Raw genomic sequence first — 21,246 nt, forward strand, 5'->3', positions numbered from 1 at the left:
TCGTATTAGCAAGGAAAGCCCTTCCCAGAGTCCCCCTAGCAGAGCTCCCTCAGGTCCTGTTGTCCAGGACTGGGTCACATGCCCATGACCCAGCTGTAAAGGAGGATGTGAAAGAATATATTTGTCATTTGCATCATTTATGGTGGTGTTACTGAACCCAGGTTCTGCTGCTGGCCACTCATAAGCCCATAATTCGAGAGGCTAGTGTCAGTAGAAAGGAAAGTTGCTTAAATCAGAAAAGCCAGCAATCTGGGGAGAAGGTGGACTCGTGTCTAGAGACTAACTCTGAAGAGTCTGCTCAGGCATGATGGGTTTTTTTTTAATTAGTTTTTATAGGAGCGTAGTTGATTTACAATGTTGTGTTAGTTTCAGGTGTGCAGCAAAGTGAATCAGTTATACATATACATACATCCACTATCTTTAGATTCTTTTCCCATATAGGTCATTACAGAGTATTGAGTAGAGCTCCCTGTGCTACAAAGTAGGTCCTTATTAGTTATCTATTTTACATATAGTAGTGTGTAGATCTCAATCCCAGTCTACCAATGTATCCCTCCCCTCTTCTTTCCCCCTTGGTAACCATAAGTTTGTTTTCTACATCTGTGACTCTATTTCTGTTTTGTAAATAGGTTCATTTGTACCATTTTTTTAGGATTCCACATATAAACAATATCATACGATATTTGTCTTTCTCCGTCTGACTTACTTCACTCAGTATGACAATCTTTAGGTCCATCCATGTTGCTGCAAATGGCATTATTTTGTTCTTTTTTATGGCTGAGTAATATTCCATTGTATACATGTATCACATCCTCTTTATCCATTCCTCTGTTGATAGACATTTAGGTTGCTTCCATGTCCTGGCTATTGTAAATAGTGCTGCAATGAACATTGCGGTACACGTATCTTTTCAAATTATGGTTTTCTCCAGATATATGCCCAGGAGTGGGATTGCTAGATTATATAGTAGCTCTATTTTTAGTTTTTTAAGGGAACTCCGTACTGTTCTCCATAGTGGCTGTATCAGTGTACATTCCCACCGCAGTGTAGGAAGGTTCCATTTTCTCCACACCTTCTCCAGCATTTATTGTTTGTAGATTTTTTGATCATGGCCATTCTGACTGGTGTGAGGTGATATCTCATTGTAGTTTTGATTTGCATTTCTCTAATAATTAGTGACGTTGAGCATCTTTTCATGTTCATCTCGGCTACCTGTATGTCTTCTTTGGAGAAATGTCTATTTAGATCTTCTGCCCATTTTTTGATTAGGTTGTTTGTTTTTTTGATATTGAGCTGCATGAGCTGTTTGTATATTTTGTAGATTTATCCCTTGTTGGCTGCTTCATTTGCAAATATTTTCTCCCATTTTGTGGGTTGTCTTTTCATTTTGTTTATGGTTTCCTTTGCTGTGCAAAAGCTTTTAAGGTTAATTAGGTCCCATTTTTTATTTTGGTTTTTATTTTCATTACTCTAGGAGGTAGATCAAAAAAGATATTGCTGCGATTTATGTCAGAGAGTGTTCTGCCTATGTTTTCCTCTAAGAGCTTTATAGCGTCTGGCCTTACATTTAGGTCTTTCATCCATTTTTTTTTAAACTTTTTTTGGGTTTATTTATTTATTTAATTTATTTATTTATGGCTGTGTTGGGTCTTCGTTTCTGTGCAAGGGCTTTCTCTAGTTGCGGCAAGTGAGGGCCACTCTTCATCGCGGTGCGCGGGCCTCTCACTGTCGCGGCCTCTCTTGTTGCGGAGCACAGGCTCCAGACGCGCAGGCTCAGTAATTGTGGCTCACGGGCCTAGTTGCTCCGCAGCATGTGGGATCTTCCCAGACCAGGGCTCGAACCCGTGTCCCCTGCTTTGACAGGCAGATTCTCAACCACTGCGCCACTAGGGAAGTCCCAGGTCTTTAATCCATTTTGAGTTTATTTTTGTGTATGGTGTTGGAGAATGTTCTAATTTCATACCTTTACATGTAGCTGTCCAGCTTTCCCAGCACCACTTATTGAAGAGACTTTTTCTCCACTGTATATTCTTGCCTCGTTTGTCATAGATTAGGTAACCATAGATGCGTGGGTTTATCTCTGAACTTTCTATCCTGTTCCCTTGATCTATATTTCTCTTTTTGTGCCAGTACCATACTGTTTTGATGACTGTAGCTTTGTAGTATAGTCTGAAGTCAGGGAGCCTGATTCCTCCAGCTCCGGTTTTCTTTCTCAAGATTGCTTTGGCTATTTGGGGTCCTTTGTGTTCCCATACAAATTGTAAAATTTTTTGTTCCAATTCTGTGAAAAATGCCGTTGGTAATTTGATAGGGATTGCATTGAATCTGTAGATTGCTTTGTGTAGTATAGTCATTTTCACAATGTTGATTCTTCCAGTCCAAGAACCTGGTCTATCTCTCTGTTTGTGTCATCTTTGATTTCTTTCATTAGCATCTTACAGTTTTCTGAGTACAGGTCTTTTGCCTCCTTAGGTAGGTTTATTCCTAGGTATTTTATTCTTTTTGATGTGATGGTAAATGGAATTGTTTCCTTAATCTCTCTTTCTGATCTTTCATTGTTAGTGTGTAGGAATGCAAGTGATTTCTGTGCATTAGTTTTGTATCCTACAACTTTACCAAATTCATTGATAAGCTCTAGTAGTTTTCTGGTAGCACCTTAGGATTTTCTATGTATAGTATCATGTCATCTGCAAACAGTGACAATTTTACTTCTTCTTTTCCTATTTGGATTCCTTTTATTTCTTTTTCTTCTCTGATTGCCGTGGCTAGGGCTTCCAAAACTATGTTGAATAAAAGTGGTGAGAGTGGACATCCTTGTCTTGTTCCTGATCTTAGTGGAAATGCTTTCAGCTTTTCACCATTGAGAATGATGTTGGCTGTGGGTTTGTCATATATGGCCTTTATTATGTTGAGTTATGTTCCCTCCTTGCCCACTTTCTGGAGCATTTTTATCATGAATGGATGTTGAATTTTGTCAAAAGCTTTTTCTGTATCTACTGAGAGGATCATATGGTTTTTATTCTTCAGTTTGTTAATGTGGTGTATCACATTGATTGATTTGCATATATTGAAGAATCATTGCATCCCTGGGATAAATCCCACTTGGTCATGGTGTATGATCCTTTTCATGTGTTGCTGGATTCATTTTGCTAGTATTTTGTTGAGGACTTTTGTGTCAGTGTTCATCAGCCTGTAATTTTCTTTTTTTGTGATATCTCTGCCTGGTTTTGGTATCAGGGTGATGGTGGCCTCCTGGAATGAGCGTGGGAGTGTTCCTGCCTCTGCAATTTTTTGGAAGAGTTTGAGAAGGATAGGTGTTAGCTCTTCTCTAAATGTTTGATAGAATTCGCTCGTGACACCATCTGGTCCTGGACTTTTGTCTGCTGGAAGTTTTTATATCACAGTTTCAATTTCAGTACTTGTGATTGGTCTGTTCATGTTTTCTATGTCTTCCTTGTTCAATCTTGGAAAGTTGTACCTTTCTAGGAATTTTCACACTTCTTCTAGGTTGTCTGGCATATAGTTGCTTGTAGTAGTCTCTTATGAACCTTTGTATTTCTGTGGTGTCAGTTGTAACTTCTTTTTTATTTCTAACTTTATTTATTTGAGTCTTCTCCCTTTTTTTCTTGTTGAGTCTGACTAAAGGTTTATCAATTTTGTTTATCTTCTCAAAGAACCAGCTTTTAGTTTCATTGATCTTTGCTCTTGTTTTCTTCATGTCTATTTCATTTATTTCTTCTCTGAGCCCTGATGGTTTGTAAAAGGAAAAATGGCGGGGGGGAGTGAAGAATCTCAGTGAATCATCAAGGCAGGAGTTTGGGTTTTGCATCATCCTCCATCAATTGACGGCTGGGTGACTCTCTCTTCAGATGTTATCTTGCCCATGTGACCAGCCTGCAGGAGTCCTTAGGGGCTCTTGGGGGTAGAGAGCTAATCATTCTTTAACTACTTAATTCTTCATTCTTACTTCTTTCTATCTAGGAAAAGAATCAACAAGTTAGACAAGGCATGGTGTGCAGTCAGGAGAGCATAAGTCAAAAGTTAGTTTCAATTGCTTAGTAATCTCATTCCTATAGTTAGGTTTTTTAAGGTTAGAGGGGGGACAGAAATGGGTAAACAGGAAAGGGGGGAAGGATCTGCTTTCAGTGGAGGCATGTTCTCCCCATAAGGAAGGTGGGTGGGATGAGTTGGGGAAGTGACTGCTGGGTTGGACCATCATTTCTGCTTCAGAGCAGTCATTACCTTTAACAAGTTCGTGTTGCCTGCAAATTTGGTAAGCCTTCTATATTTTTATCCAAGTCATTTATGCTCAAGTTCACCTATTCATTGCACATGCACACACACACACACACATACACACACACACACACACACACACTCACACTACTGAAACTATTTTAAAATACTACTATTCCCCAAGCAATTGTAGTTCCCATTTTGTTCACACAAAGTAACCGTTTAATAGGCTTTATTATGTCCACTTTATAGATAAACTTCAACTTAAAAAAAATAGCTACTCGCCTGGGTTCTCCTAGCCTAGTATCAAAGTTGGCATTTGAAAATCAATTTTCAAGGCTCCTGTTCCCTGTTTATTCTACTTCATTATCCTGGCTCCCTGATGATTGCTGGAAATGTCTCTCTGAGCTGATCCATTGATCAGAACTCTGAATATTTTGCTTGTCTTCCCCACCCCATCCTCACCTCTAGCCCCCATGGCCTAGCTTTGTCCTGCAGTCCCCAAGGCCCCCGTCTGCCCAGCTCTCCCTAGGGCTGTAAACTTGGCCAACCTGTGTGCCCCGTGGTGCAGAACCCAGGCTCCTTTTACCCACCATCCTATTTCCAGCACTGCTAAAAGGTTGAATGAATAATAAATGAATGGAGCACATTTGTCCAGCACAGGTCACAGGTAAAAGGTGAACCAATGACAAATGAGTGAAGAATTACACTACTGCAAGGACTCCGGCTTTGTCTCTTTCCCGCCTCCCTCACCACCTGGTTTCCACCACAGCTCACCAGGCTCAGATCCATGGCAGATTTTTAAGGCTTGGTGATGTCTCACCCTGTACTGCCCGAGTAAAACCTCTGCACATCCTCAGGTCTGCCTCTCAGAAAATGTTAAAAAAAAATGTCAAGCACCAATTACTCTAAGTACATCCCAAACACCTCGCCTGTTCAAATTGTTCTGTTGTACAAAATCAAATACCATTGTATTTAAGACGAGTAGAGCATGGTTATTTTTTCATAGAGAGTGGAATTTAAGCCTGAGAGCATCGCACAAATAACTCTTTTACCACAGTCTGTTAAGTCTAATGTAAACCCCTGCTGTTTTCTTGATTTCTCTTTTCCAATTCCATGCATAGATATTCAATGGATTTGAAGTTGCCATGAATTTCTTAACTGCTATTCAAAAGCAAAACAGAACAAAAAAGAGTTAAAACAAAACTAAAAAACCGCATTTCTGTTGTGAAGAAGAAGATAAAACCAAGCTCTAATTTTCCATAATAGAAGTTACCAAAAATGGCAATCTGTCCGTAGAGTCCCCCAAAACTCATTTTTCTGTGATAAAAGTGTCAGTGTTCACTCTTGTGACTTAAAAAGGGGAGGCCCCATGTGTAAGTAGGAACTAAGAATGTCACAGGTCTGCTTGGTAAGCAGCACAAACGGGTCTTACACTAAGCCCCACAGATCTGGCACCCAAACTAAGTGCTCACACTCTGCCTGAAAGAAGAAGATGACACACTTTTGGAAATGGAAGAAAATCATCAGAAACTGGTCCTGTCAACCTAGTAGGTGTTTGGATGGATATCTCTTTTTCTACAGAAAAATGTTTGGAGCCAGGACACAAGGTTTTCACATTTTAATGGTGGTGCTCATAGGTAACTCACTCTTTTCTTATTACTTGTGTAAGGTAATTGGTACCATTGTTAGAGTTTTTAAGATGTTTATTTAGCAACTACTATTAATGCTATATTAGATATTACTATCAACTGAAAATTGGAAGTTTTGAGGAACAGAAAGTAATGAGTAAAGGAAATACTTATGCAAGGAGTCCTTGGACTTTAATTTTTTCTTGATTTCTATTTATTAAAATAAAAAAAACCCACCTAAGTCAATTAAAATAGAGAAAGATGAAACTTATATGTATATAGGTTTTTGTAGAAATAGTTTTCTGATAACTTCATTAACCATGACTTTCAGTAAAGTGGGAATATAGCAAGGTCATTTTAATAGCCCATGATATTTATATTAAACATAAAGCCTGTCCTTTTTATCCATTGATATAATTTATTCTGATGTAAATATGGGATATTCCAGGTAATAGGACTATTCCCTATCCTGATTATTTTTTGAAATGCAATCTTATCATAGAATCAGATATGCAAATAAAAGAATTTTAGAAAAATAAAAAGAGTGACCCTTTTGAGTTAAATGAATTGACTTCACATAAACAAAATAACAGTCAGCTTCAAGCAATCCACCTCGTACTATAAATACATGGACATAAATAACCAATTCATTGTCAACTAAAATACCCAATTAAGAAGACTGAATGACACAGGTAATCCCACAAATATTGCCTAATCCTTTTATCTTGATTGACAGCAGATCTTCTTTGCTGAGCCAGTCAAATAGCCAATAAAATAAGTTTCAATCTTTCTTCCTACTTAAATTTTCCAGGTCCATCAAATAAATATGTCTAACCTTATTTTATGTTGGAGATGTCAACAGAACAGATTTTAAACAAAGTAAAAGCATAAATTACTGTGTATCATTCTACTTTTAATATCTAATTCTTCTTATTTTCTTCAGACTATTGACCTAAATACGGGCTTTCTCTCCTTATTTTTTTTTTTTTTTTCCCTCCATGAAGGTAAAATTTAAAACTAGTTTCTCTGTTTATATTTAAAGAAAATACATAATCAAGTGATTGATAGTTATGTTGTGAAAGATTAAATATACAAATTTTAGGAATTACAAGATAAAATACAGTAAGCAAACGTAAAGAAAGTATCACCCTCTGTACTTATTTGCTGACCAATGGTAAATGAAAGGGTACTGTAAATTATAAAGGAATAAATGTCTGATACTAGGCCCTCATAATCTTAGGTGTGGACAATTTTAACAACTGTCTAGCATCTTCCTGTCTCTGGTTTCTTCCCACTTCACTCTGTTACAGATCCCTGTGGGATCTTGGTCTTTACAAGAAACCACTTTGGTCTTCTATCCAACAACTACCAGTTTATTCCCCACTGCCTTCCAAAAATAAATAAGTAAACAAATTAATTTTAAAAAAATAATTTAAAACTCCCTAAATTCCAGACCTTCTTCACTCTGGCTACATTTAATCTTTCTGACTTGCTTTTCCTATGTAAATCCTCCATCCCAACTAGATTGCCAAACGCACTGTCACCTCAAAATGGCGTATGGTTTTCCATGAAAGAGTTTTTGTGTATTCATTTACTTCTGCCGATCTTTGTCATACTTGAAAACCTATCTAAAATCCTATCACTACAAAATCTTCCCAGCCCAGCCCAGCCTGAAGAGCTCTCTCTCTCTCCAGAGCAGCTGGATTCACTTGGAATCTATTATACACTGTTCAGTGTTCTCTTCAGTGTTGTCTTGATTTACACTATCATTTAACTTTTGACAAATTTGTCTTGCTTTTCCATTAAACTCACTGAGGGCAAGGACCAGTTTTTATTCCATGTTATCCACAGTATTCTATACACAGTAGATATGTAATCAGCATTTGTTTATTGATGTAATTTAAAATTTTGAGTTTCCTTAAGATTTGTGATGATTTCTTATTCAGTGCTTTTTCTTTAAAACTTGGCTAAATCTTCTCTAATGTTCCCTGAGTTTGATCCTCACATATTTTCCATATACTCATTGAGAACCTGCCGTATACATTTTCTGTATTGTCAGTGTATTTCTGTATTTCCATTATACTGCCGTATACATTAAGAACCTGCCGTATGCATTTTCTGTATTGTCAGTGTATTTCTGTATTTCCATTATACTGCCGTATACATTAAGAACCTGCCGTATGCATTTTCTGTATTGTCAGTGTATTTCTGTATTTCCATTATGCTGTAAGCATATAGAGGTCAGGTCTGTCTCTTCTGCTTTGCGTCTCTTGCAATCCTCTGTGAGGGTCGGGTACAGAGTAGGGATTTTGTAAATTTAAGAAAACAGTAAATTAAAGTTTCAACTAAGAGGTCAAAATATGGTTGCTGTCAGGAACCAAAGCGAATAATGAGAGACTATAGTGCAGAATATCAAAATCAAGACAGATGACAGACTTTAGGCTTTTGAAATGTTTGCTCTTTTCAAGTGTACATGAAAACTCTTGAGAGGCAGTTTTTTTTTTTTTTTAAGAGTTAATTTTTTAATTTATTTTTGGCTGTGTTGGGCCTTCATTGCTGTGAGCGGGCTTTCTCTAGTTGTGGCGAGCGGGGGCTACTCTTCGTTGCGGTGCACGGGCCTCTCCTCACGGTGGCTTCTCTTGTTGCAGAGCACAGGCTCTAGGTGCGCGGCCTCAGTACTTGTGGCACAGGGGCTCAGCAGTCATGGCTTGCAGGCTCTAGAGTGCAGACTCAGTAGCTGTGGCGCACAGGCTTAGTTGATCCGCGGCATGTGGGATCTTCCCGGACCAGGGATCAAACCCGTGTCCCCTGCATTGGCAGGCGGATTCCTATGTCCTGCACCACCAGGGAAGCCCTTGAGAGGCAGTTTGAAGGAGTGAGTCTGTGCAGAGTTTTCTCTGGAGACTTGCTACTGTGCCGAGCTGTAGCCCAGCCCTCAAGTGTAGGGTTGGGAGCTACATTGTAACCCCAACGAGTGGGAGCAGCTTCAAGGAGACTCCAGTCTCACCTAAATTTGGGAAGAGAGGGGGTAGTGCAACTTAGACTAGATTCTCCACCTACCTGAGGAATGTAAAAGGTTTTTAAGGAAGTTTATTGTAATTCAGAGTCTGTACCATTTGTGTGAGAGGAACCCAAAGAGGGTTCACATTTGTTTTAAAGCTTATACCCCTTACCCATTCACAACTCTGCTACTTTTATTTTACCTTAGAAAGAGATGTCAATATAGACATTTTTCAGGGTTAATAAAATTAACTTATCACAAAGATTTTTTTACACATGGAGCTGTAATGTTATATTTGAAAGTAACCCTCTGAAAACCAGCCAACATCCTTACAACAAACTTTTGCTGCTGTATCTGCTAGAATTACCAAAAAAACATAGTTTCATCTTTGTACATCTGTGGAGATCTGACCTAAGACCATACTTCCTCTCCCCCACGCCCACCCTTTAAAGAAATATGTATTTTTATCTAGAATGATCCTTAAATAGTGTCTGCATTTTTTTAACATCTTTATTGGAGTATGATTACTTTACAATGTTGTGTTAGTTTCTGCTGTATAGCAAAGTGAATCAACTATACGTATACATATATCCCCATATCTCCTCCCTCTTGCATCTCCCTCCCACCCTCCCTATCCCATGCCTCTAGGTGGGTCACAAAGCACGAGCTCATCTCCCTGTGCTTTGCGGCTGCTTCCCACTAGCTATCTATTTTACATTTGGTAGTGTATATACGTCCATGCCACTCTCTCACTTCATCCCAGCTTACCCTTCCCCCTCCCCATGTCCTCAAGTCCATTCTGTACATCTGCATCTTTATTCCTGTCCTGCCCGTAGGTTCTTCAGAACAATTTTTTTTTTAGCATACGATATTTTTTTTTTTCTCTTTCTGACTTACGTCACTCTGTATGTCAGACTCTAGGTCCATTCACCTCACTACAAATAACTCAATTTCGTTTCATTTTGTGGCTGAGTAATATTCCATCTTTATCCATTCATCTGTCGATGGACACTTAGGTTGCTTCCATGTCCTGGCTATTGTAAATAGTGCTGCAATGAACATTGTAGTACATAACTCTTGGAATTATGATTTTTCTCAGGGTATATGCCCAGTAGTGGGATTGCTTGGTCATATGATAGTTCTATTTTTAGTTTTTTAAGGAACCTCCATACCGTTCTCCATAGTGGCTGTATCAATTTACATTCCCACCAACAGTGCAAGAGGGTTCCCCTTTTCTCCACACGCTCTCCAGCATTTATTGTTTCTAGATTTTTTGATGATGGCCATTCTGACCGGTATGAGATGATATCTCATTGTAGTTTTGATTTGCATTTCTCTAATGATTAGTGATGTTGAGCATCCTCTCATGTGTTTGTTGGCAATCTGTATATCTTCTTTGGAGAAATGTCTATTTAGGTCTTCTTCCCATTTTTGGATTGGGTTGTTTGTTTTCTTGATATTGAGCTGCATGAGCTGCTTGTATATTTTGGAGATTAATCCTTTGTCAGTTGCTTCATCTGCAAATATTTTCTCCCCTTCTGAGGGTTGGCTTTTCATTTTGTTTATGGTTTCCTTTGCTGTGCAAAAGCTTTCAAATTTCATTAGGTCCCATTTGTTTATTTTTGTTTTTATTTCCATTTCTCTAGGAGGTGGGTCAAAAAGGATCTTGCTGTGATTTATGTCATAGAGTGTTCTGCCTATGTTTTCCTCTAAGAGTTTGATAGTGTCTGGCCTTACATTTAGGTCTTTAACCATTTTGAGTTTATTTTTGTGTATGGTGTTGGAGAGTGTTCTAATTTCATTCTTTTACATGTAGCTGTCCAGTTTTCCCAGCACCACTTATTGAAGAGACTGTCTTTTTCTCCATTGTATATTCTTGCCTCGTTTATCAAAGATAAGATGGCCATATATGCGTGGGTTTATACTGGGCTTTCTATCCTTTTCCATTGATCGATATTTCTGTATTTGTGCAGTACCATACTGTCTTGATTACTGTAGCTTTGTAGTATAGTCTGAAGTCAGGGAGCCTGATTCCTCCAGCTCTGTTTTTCTTTCACAAGATTGCTTTGGCTATTCGGGGCCTTTTGTGTTCCCATACAAATTGTGACATTTTTTGTTCTAGTTCTGTGAAAAATGCCATTGGTAGTTTGATAGGGATTGCACTGAATCTGTAGATTGCTTTGGGTAGTAGAGTCATTTTCACAATGTTGATTCTTCCAATCCAGGAACATGGTATATCTCTCCATCTGTTTGTATCATCTTTAATTTCTTTCACCAGTGTCTTATAGTTTTCTGCATACAGGTCTTTTGTCTCTTTAGGTAGGTTTATTCCTAGGTATATTATTCTTTTTGTTGTAATGGCAAATGGGAGTGTTTCCTTAATTTCTCTTTCAGATTTTTCATCATTAGGGTATAGGAGTGCAAGAGATTTCTGTGCATTAATTTTGTATCCTGCTACTTTACCAAATTCATTGATTAGCTCTAGTAGTTTTCTGGTAGCATCTTTAGGATTCTCTATGTATAGTATCATGTCATCTGCAAACAGTGACAGCTTTACTTCTTCTTTTCCTATTTGGATTCCTTTTATTTCTTTTTCTTCTCTGATTGCTGTGTCTAAAACTTCCAAAACTATGTTGAATAATAGTAGTGAGCATGGGCAACCTTGTCTTGTTCCTGATCTTAGTGGAAATGGTTTCAGTTTTTCACCATTGGGAACGATGTTGGCTGGGGGTTTGTCATATATGGCCTTTATTATGTTGAGGTAAGTTCCCTCTATTCCTACTTTCTGGAGAGTTTTTATCATAAATGGGTGTGGGATTTTATCAAAAGCTTTTTCTGCATCTATTGAGATGATTATATGGATTTTCTCCTTCAGTTTGTTAATATGGTGTGTCACATTGATTGATTTGCATATATTGAAGAATCCTTGCATTCCGGGGATCAACCCCACTTGATCATGGTGTATGATCCTTTAAATGTGCTGCTGGATTCTGTTAGTATTTTGTTGCGGATTTTTGCATCTATATTCATCAATGATATTGGCCTGTAGTTTTCATTTTTGGTAACGTCTTTCTCTGGTTTTGGTATCAGGGTGACGGTGGCCTTGTAGAATGAGTTTGGGAGTGTTCCTCCCTCTCCTATATTTTGAAAGAGTTTGAGAAGGATAGGTGTTTGCTCTTCTCTAAATGTTTGATAGAATTTGCCTTTGAAGCCATCTGGTCCTGGGCTTTGGTTTGTTGGAAGATTTTTAATCACAGTCTCAATTTCAGTGCTTGTGATTCATCTGTTTATATTTTCTATTTCTTCCTGGTTCAGTCTCGGAAGGTTTTGCTTTTCTAAGAATTTGTCCATTTCTTCCAGGTTGTCCACTTCATTGGCGTAGAGTTGCTTGTAGTAATGTCTCATGATCCTTTGTATTTCTGCAGTGTCAGTTGTTACTTCTCCTTTTACATTTCTAATTCTGTTGATTTGAGTCTTCTCCCTCTTTTTCTTGATGAGTCTGGCTAATGGTTTATCAATTTTGTTTATCTTCTCAAAGAACCAGGTTTTAGTTTTATTGATCTTTGCTATTGTTTCCTTCATTTCTTTTTCACTTATTTTTGATCTGATCTTTATGATTTCTTTCCTTATGCTAACTTTGGGGGTTTTTTTGTTCTTCTTTTCTAATTGCTTTACGTGTAAGGTTAGGTTGTTTATTTGAGATTTTTCTTGTTTCTTGAGGTAGGATTGTATTGCTCTAAACTTCCCTCTTAGAACTGCTTTTGCTGCATCCCATAGGTTTTGGGCCATCGTGTTTTCATTGTCCTTTGTTTCTAGGTATTTTTTGATTTCCTCTTTGATTTCTTCAGTGATCTCTTGATTATTTAGTAGTGTATTGTTTAGCCTCCATGTGTTTGTATCTTTTACAGTTTTTTTCTTGTAATTGATATCTAGTCTCACAGTGTTGTGGTCAGAAAAGATACTTGGTACGATTTCAATTTTCTTAAATTTACCAAGGCTTGATTTGTGACCAAAGGTCACAAATCCATGATCTAGGATAGGTCCATGATCTATCCTGGAGAATGTTCCATGAGCACTTGAGAAGAAAGTGTGATCTGCTGTTTTTGGATGGAATGTCCTATAAATATCAATTAAGTCAATCTCATTTAATGTATCATTTAAAGCTTGTGTTTCCTTATTTGTTTTCATTTTGGTTGACCTGTCCATTGGTGAAAGTGAGGTGTTAAAGTCCCCTACTATTATTGTGTTGCCGTCCATTTCCCCTTTTATGCCTGTTAGCATTTGCCTTATGTATTGAGATGCTCCTATGTTGGGTGCATAAATATTTACAGTTGTTATATCTTCTTGCATAGATCCCTTGATCATTATGTAGTGTCCTTCTTTGTCTCTTGTAATAGTCTTTATTTTAAAGTCTATTTTTTCTGACATGAGAATTGCTACTCCAGCTTTCTTTTGATTTCCGTTTGTATGGAATATCTTCTTCCATCCCCTCACTTTCAGTCTGTATGTATCCCTAGGTCTGAAGTGGGTCTCTTTTAGACAGCATGTATATGGGTCTTGTTTTTGTATCCATTCATCCAGTTTATGTCTTTTGGTTGGAGCATTTAATCCATTTACATTTAAGGTAATTATTGATATGTATGTTCCTATTATCATTTTCTTAAATGTTTTGGGTTTGTTATTGTAGGTGTTTTCCTTCTCTTGTGTTTCCCGCTTAGAGAAGTTCCTTTGGCATTTGTTGTAGAGCTGGATTGGTGGTGCTGAATTCTCTTAGCTTTTGCTTGTCTGTAAAGGTTTTAATTTCTCCAGTGAATCTGAATAAGATCCTTGCTGGGTAGAGTAATCTTGGTTGTAGGTTTTTCCCTTTCATCGCTTTAAATATGTCCTACCACTCCCTTCTGGCTTGCAGAGTTTCTGCTGAACGATCAGCTGTTACCCTTATGAGGATTCCCTTGTATGTTATTTGTTGCTTTTCCCTTGCTACTTTTAATATTTTTTCTTTGTATTTAATTTTTGATAGTTTTATTAATAAGTTTCGTGGCATATTTCTCTTTGGTTTTATCCTCTATGGGACTCTCTGTGCTTCCTGGACTTGATTAACTATTTCCTTTCCCATATTAGGGAAGTTTTCAACTATAATCTCTTCAAATATTTTCTCAGTCCCTTTCTTTTTCTCTTCTTCTTCTGGGACCCCTATAATTTGAATGTTGGTAGGTTTAATGTTGTCCCAGAGGTCTCTGAGACTGTCCTCATTTCTTTTCATTCTTTTTTCTGTATTCTGCTCTGAGGTAGTTATTTCCACTATTTTATCTTCCAGGTCACTTTTCCTTTCTTCTGCCTCAGTTATTCTGCTATTGAGTCCTTCTAGAGAATTTTAAATTTCATTTATTGTGTTGTTCATCATTGTTTGTTTGCTCCTTAGTTCTTGTAGGTCCTTGTTAAATGTTTCTTGTGTTTTCTCCATTCTATTTACAAGATTTTGGATCACCTTTACTATCATTACTCTGAATTCTTTTTCAGGTAGACTGCCTGTTTCCTCTTCATTTGTTTGGTCTGGTGGGTTTTTACCTTGTTCCTTTATCTGCTGCATATTTCTCTGTCTTCTCATTTTGCTTAACTTACTGTGTTTGGGTTCTCCTTTTCACAGGCTACAGGTTTGTAGTTCCCATTGTTTTTGGTGTCTGCCCTCAGTGGGTAAGGTTGATTCAGTGGGTTGTGTAGGTGTCCTGGTGGAGGGGACTGGTGCCTGTGTTCTGGTGGATGAGGCTGGAGCTTGTCTTTCTGGTGGGCAGGACCACGTCCGGTGGTGTGTTTTGGGGTGTCTGTGACCTTATTATGATTTTAGGCAGCCTCTCTGCTCATGGTGGGGTTGTGTTCCTGTCTTGCCAGTTGTTTGGCATCAGGTGTCCAGCACTGGAGCTTGCTGGTCGTTGAGTGGAGCTGAGTCTTAGTGTTGAGATGGAGATCTCTGGGAGAGCTCTCACTGATTGATATTACGTGGGGCCAGGAGGTCTCTGGTGGTCCAATGTCCTGAACTTGGCTCTCCCACCTCAGAGGCTCAGGCCTGACACCCAGCCAGAGCACCAAGACCCTGTCAGCCACACAGCTTTTGGGAAATCTGAGGTCTTCTGCCAGCATTCAGTAGGTGTTCTGTAGGAATTGTTCCACATGTAGATGTATTTTCATTGTATTTGTGGGGAGGAAGGTGATCTCCACATCTTACTCCTCTGCCATCTTGAAGGTCCTCTATCTGTCTGCATATTTTACAAAAATGCTAGAGACATTATATGTATGTCATTACAAAAGTATTAGGAGGCCTATGTATTCTACTGTTTACTATTGCATTAACCTGCACAAAGTTTATGCATTTTTTTTGTGCATTTTTCTCTTCTTTCTAAGCTCAGTATTCTTGTGAGCTAACATTTCCTGAATGGTTTCTTCTCTCCTCCCTCCCTCCCTCCCTCCTTTTCTTCTCCTTTTTTTTTTCCCTTTCATCTTTCCTTCTCTTTCTTTCTTTTTCAGAAACCACCTTATCTATTTTTAGGTGTTTCAAATTCTTAAAATGTGAACTGTTGGGTGGTCTGCAATTTGGCCCTCTAATGACTCTGGGCTTTCATGGCCTGTTTTTATCTGTACCACATGATTTTATTTCATCAGAACTTCTTGTATTTGGACAGTAATAAACAACACAGAGTCTAAGCAGTTCTGAAAAGTCTTTTCAAAAAAAAGAAAAAGATGAAAGGGTGTGACTGCTCACCTGGGGCAGCAGGAAAGAGAGAGAAGGAAGGGGAATTGCTGCTGGGCTGGGCTGGGCTGGGCAGCAGCCATGCTCCCCTCCACCTGCAGGGCAGAGGCCCGTGGACCTGGGGTCCTTGGGGAATCACGGGAGGAGTGTCAGTCAGTGGTCAGTGTAAAACGGGTCCTGGTCCCCCTCAGAAGGTGCAGGAAGAACAACAGACAGAGTTGGTGATGTCAAGTAGACCTCAGGAAACCAATGAGGAAGGGGCTGGGGGAGAGACAATGTGAGAACAAGGCCTGCTGGTTGGAGTCTCAGCTGGAGCGATGGACCAGGGGGCTCCAAGGACCCCACAAAGAGCCCCGTGATAAAAGTCACCTTGAAACACCTGCCAGTCTCAGAGAGAGTGGAGCCATCTAACACCAGCACCAGTCAGGGGAAACTTTCTGAACCCTTCTGACACTCAGGCAGAAGTCTGGAGGTGGGGAGGGGAGGGAAAAAAGAAGGGGGAACCCTTCCTGGTCCTTTATCAAGACAGCTTGAAGTCGACCTAACAGACAAAGAAAAAAGATTCAATTCCAAAGTGCACTGAAACTTACATTTCTTATGACTGGCCATCCTACTCATTATTGGTCTTTAAAATGTGATCTTAAGACTATTATTAATCAAGGCTGAACAGAAAAGACTTGGGGTCTGTGGGAGATTTTATCCCCCATTAAATATGTTTAAAGGCACAATGGGTGGGAAAAAAGAGTATTTCTTCAATTATAACTCATGAGCTGTTCAGCATTCCTCTTAATTAAATGCTTACGGATTGATTTTTTTGTGTTTTCAAAATCCTGTGAAAATCAAATTTAAGTAAACTATCTTCTAATACAAAAGTTTGAACTTTTCGTAAGTTCAGTTAAATGAAACTTGCATTCTAACATTCCTTTAAAATATAGCCCATAATTTCTGTGTCAGTTCTGTTGCCTATGAGGATGATTATAGATCACATAAATCAGTTTGATTTAGTTTTATTTTTTCTACTCATCCAGCTTTTTATAACACACATATGCACAGCACTGTGCAGGGACTGTGGGAGACTCTAAGATTGTAACACGTTCCCTCCTTTTTTCGCGGAGCTTGAAATACTTTCGGATTAACAAAGATTGTATGAAAGTAATCTAAGTAAAGTAAAATATAAGTACAGGATGATCCAATCAAGGGTCTAAATGTATGGTACATAAATGGCTGTGGGCAAAAATTAACATTGGGTAAATTTATCTGAAAATAGACACAAAAAGAGCACTTTGAGCTCTGGATTAGATCAGGTTAAATGCAGTATAAAAATTTTAATCACCTTACAAAGGTCATCATTAATCAATTCATACAAAAATTAATTACCGAATGCCAAACGTGAGCCAGGCATCGTGCTGTGGTTTAGACATACGTTGGTAAACCAAACAGCTTCCCTTCCCTCGTGAAGAGCGTGATCTAATGAGATTCCAGCCTAATATGCTGTCCAAGTAAATCTCTCATTATGTAAAGTTATGCAATTTGTGGGTCATTCCGTATGCCCACGCTTTCTAAATAGTCTCTCTCAATGATGACAGTGCTATTTGATTTTGTCATGTGAGGGTAATTTCTTTGGTTATTACTTTTTAATTACAGCCAACACTTACTGAGAAGTCACTTATATGTCAAGCAATGTTATGAGCATCTTACGTGTCTTTACTCACTTAACCTTTAAAAAGCCCTGTGATACAGGTACTATTTTTAACCCCATTTTATAGATCAGAAGACCTAGACACAAAAAATAAATGTAACCTGCTCACTGCCTAGCTGGGATTCAGATCCAACATTATCAATATAGGAGCCTTTGGTTAAATTTATGAAGCACACATTTAGGCGTGGAGTTAAATGGGAAAATAGGACAGACATGTTAGTAATAACAAAAAACAAGAATGCACTAAATTATCAATTAAAAAACAGAAAGTGTCACACTGGATTTTAAAAACCAGATTGTAGAAGTGCTTTGGAGTTTAGACGTCAATCTTTCTAAACCTCAGTGTTGTCTGTGAAAGAGAGCTAAGCCTATCTGCCTTGAAAACCTCGGGAGATTGCTGTAAACACGAACACATAACGTGGATGATGGTGCCCTCGAAGCCACAGAGTCCTATACGTGTGTCAGTTTTTGTTAACACTATTTGTTCATTTGAACTTCATTAAAAAGCAATAGCCATCACTCTTAAAAAGTGTTATAGGGGCTTCCCTGGTGGCGCAGTGGTTGAGAATCTGCCTGCCAATGCAGGGGACACGGGTTCGAGCCCTCATCAGGGAAGATCCCACATGCCGCGGAGCAACTAGGCCCGTGAGCCACAGCTACTGAGCCTGCGCGTCTGGAGCCTGTGCTCCGCAACAAGAGAGGCCGCGACAGTGAAAGGCCCGCGCACCGCGATGAAGAGTGGCCCCCGCTCTCCACAACTAGAGAAAGCCCTCGCACAGAAACAAAGACCCAACACAGCCAAAAATAAATAAATAAATAATTTTTAAAAAAAAGTGTTATAGTTCTTTTTGTTACCTGGATTAAATGAATTCTAACAATTCTCTAATTAGATACCTTTTTTTGACTTAGAACCAGGAAAAAGAGTAAAAGAAAGTAAAGAAACTAGAAACCAGAACTTGTTATTGGATAGATTTCATGGTTTATACTAGACTTGTGGCGAGGAGGTTATGGGACCTTCCATTCTCCTCAGAAGCCCTCCACAGAGAAAGTTGTCTGGACTGTCTGTGTGTCTGGGGATTACGGGGAGGTGCAAAAAATGGAGAAGGCAGATCGCTGTTTCCAAGTAGAATAGAGTGAAATTAGCAGCCCAGGGCAAGACAAACAATATCTGGGAATTAAGTCCCCAAGTAAATAATTTGTGTCTAGCATTGCTCCCAATAGCAATCTATTTCTCTCTCTTTTAAAAAAATTTTTTATGATACTCAGTGTCACATATATATCTGACAATGATAGTTTGAGTCAACCACCCTTTTTGGCAAATACCCTATTTCTAGAGGGAGAATTCAGGGTTCGCCATGACTGCACTTCTGTGCACCATCCATGCAGAATGATAGAATCGGTGTCAGCTCCTCAGTCTCTGTTCACATTTCACTCTGCTACAGTCCTACACCTGAGCCGGTTCTGCACCTCCAAAAGATTGTACAGGAAGATTATGTGAAAGTTCTATTTTTGATCTGAATATATGTAATTTCAATCTATTCTTTATCATCGAACAGGGGTCCACTGTGAAGAGGACGTCGATGAGTGCTCTTCAAGCCCTTGCCAAAACGGTGGTACTTGTGAGAACTTGCCTGGGACTTACACTTGCCGTTGCCCATTTGATAACCGTTCGGGAGCATTTTATGGAGGAAGGGACTGTTCTGATTTGCTCCTCAGCTGTACTGATCACGCATGTCTAAGTAATGGAACATGCATCCCTCACATCCGTAATGGCCAGCATGGATTCGGCTGCCTGTGTCCCTCTGGCTATACTGGGTCACGGTGTGAAACGGTCACCACACTTTCTTTTGAGGGTGATGGCTTCCTGTGGGTCCCAAGTGGCTCAGTGACAGCCAAGGACTCCGGTTGTAAAATAGCCCTCAGGTTTCAGACTGTCCAACCAGTGGCACTTCTACTTTTCCGAGGTGACAGGGACGTGTTTGTGATACTGGAGCTGCTCAGTGGCTACGTCCACTTATCAATTCAAGTCAGGGATCAGCCAAAGGTGGTCCTGTTCATCTCCCACAGCACCAGCGATGGGGAGTGGCATGCAGTGGAGGTGACGTTTGCAGAGGCTGTGACCCTTGCCTTACTTGACGAGTCTTGCCTGGGGACATGCATCACAAGAGCTCCTTCTCCATTTGGAAGCAATGGGTCAACATGTGCTTTACAAAACTCCTTTTTGGGGGGTTTACCAGAGGGAACAGCCCACAGTGGTGTTGCTCTGCTTAACGTCTATAATAGACCATCCATACCTTCGCTTGTGGGCTGCCTCCAAGATGTTCACCTTGACTCGAATCCCATCACCCCGGAGAACATCTCGTCCGGCTGGTCATTAAATGTCAAGGCAGGCTGCACGAGAAAGGACTGGTGTGAGAGCCAACCCTGTCACAACAGAGGACGCTGCCTCAACTTGTGGCTTAGTTACCAGTGTGATTGCTACCGGCCCTACCGAGGCCGGAGCTGTCACAGAGGTGAGAGGGGCCGGGCGCCAGGAAGGCTGTGCCTCCGAGCAGAGCCGGGACAAAACAGCTGGGCTGCTCCTGCTGGTTATGAATCATCAGGAGCCCTCAGGACTCTGCGGCTGGCTGCCCACTGACAGGAAAATGAAGAGGCTGATGATGTACCTTAATTAAATCTGAGTGGATTCATAGGACACCAGGGTTTCACTCATGCAGAGAAGTGAAAAATAAGCCCATAGCTCCCATCCAAATGGGTTTACATCTTGGTGTTTACAAAATGCTATTATAATTTTACCATTTGTTGTGTATCAGAAATTTATTGTAAATCTTATTTGAAAGAGGAGTGATCTTTTTGGAAAAACAGGACCGTTAGACATGAAACTAGTCAATGCCAAATTCTAGCACAATGCCGCGTGCATAGTAGACTCTCAGTACATAGTTACTTCCTTGCCCTCCTCTCTATGCAATTCACACTAGCTCCAAAATCATGCTTAAGTTTAGCACTTTTATAAACCACCGATTTTATTCAAAGGTGTATTTTCCAGAGTTGCATTGGAGAAGACAGGTATTCTACCTACATGTCTTAAGAAAAAAAGAAAGAAAAAAGTTTTAAAAAAGTAACAACACTGAAACTTGGTAGGTGCCATAAACTAATTGATCTAATTTCTCTAGCAAATCAGTTTGAAATGCATTTCAAAATCCTTACTTCTGACATTGTTCCAAAGACTGCTGTTGATAGTGATCAGTACATACCTGTTTCTTTTTATTATTCTCTTGCATTGCAAATGTTGGAAAGGTAATTGCAACAGACTGCTTTGAAGTGCAGCTGTAATTTACCCCAAGATTTGAGAGTAACTTGAAATAGGACAACATCTGGTAAATAGTCTTCTTTGCTTTATATGAAGTAAAATTGAAACCAGTCTTGGTCTATACCCTACTCCGTGTATGAAGGGCTAAGAATTATTAGAAGCTATTCACGGGTCTCCCCCTGACCACAATATTCATTACAAATCACGGACCTGCTTGACTATGAGGCCTGGCGTCTACTAGCTCTATGTAATATTTTAAAGGGAATGACAAGTTGTTTTGTGATTTTTTTTTAAAGGAGAAAAGGGGAGATTATGCTGAAGCAATGTTCACTTTTTGAAGGAAAATTTAATTGACCCAAGGCAATATTTTTACTACATATACAAAATAACAAACAGACGCTGACTCATTTTGACCAGCTTCCAAGTGCAGTGACCCATGAGGCTAATACTGACCGTGGCGATGCTACCTGTCCTGGTAAATAGATTCAAGGGATGCCAATCCAGTGGCTTCTGGTTTCCTTTCATTTATTTTTTCCAACTTGGAGAATCACAGAGTCTTTAAGCCCAGTTCCTGAATTGGTTAGCTGTCCCCTCTCTTCCTCCAGTTTCGTTTTCCCCCCGCTG

General features: G+C 39.4%; 1 protein-coding gene across 4 annotated transcripts in view; it reads left to right on the forward strand.

Annotated features, from left to right (window-relative positions):
* CRB1 (crumbs cell polarity complex component 1) overlaps window positions 1-21,246 on the forward strand; it is a 275,719-nt gene that overhangs the window by 200,462 nt on the left and 54,011 nt on the right. For all 4 annotated transcript variants that reach the window (XM_068541848.1, XM_068541846.1, XM_068541847.1 and 1 more), the window contains one exon: window positions 18,869-19,825. In XM_068541848.1, coding sequence (XP_068397949.1) covers window positions 18,869-19,825 — 957 coding nt within the window. The remainder of the gene's footprint in view (window positions 1-18,868; window positions 19,826-21,246) is intronic.

This window comes from Eschrichtius robustus, chromosome 3 (assembly GCF_028021215.1).
Source record: "Eschrichtius robustus isolate mEscRob2 chromosome 3, mEscRob2.pri, whole genome shotgun sequence".
Lineage (NCBI taxonomy): Eukaryota > Metazoa > Chordata > Mammalia > Artiodactyla > Eschrichtiidae > Eschrichtius > Eschrichtius robustus.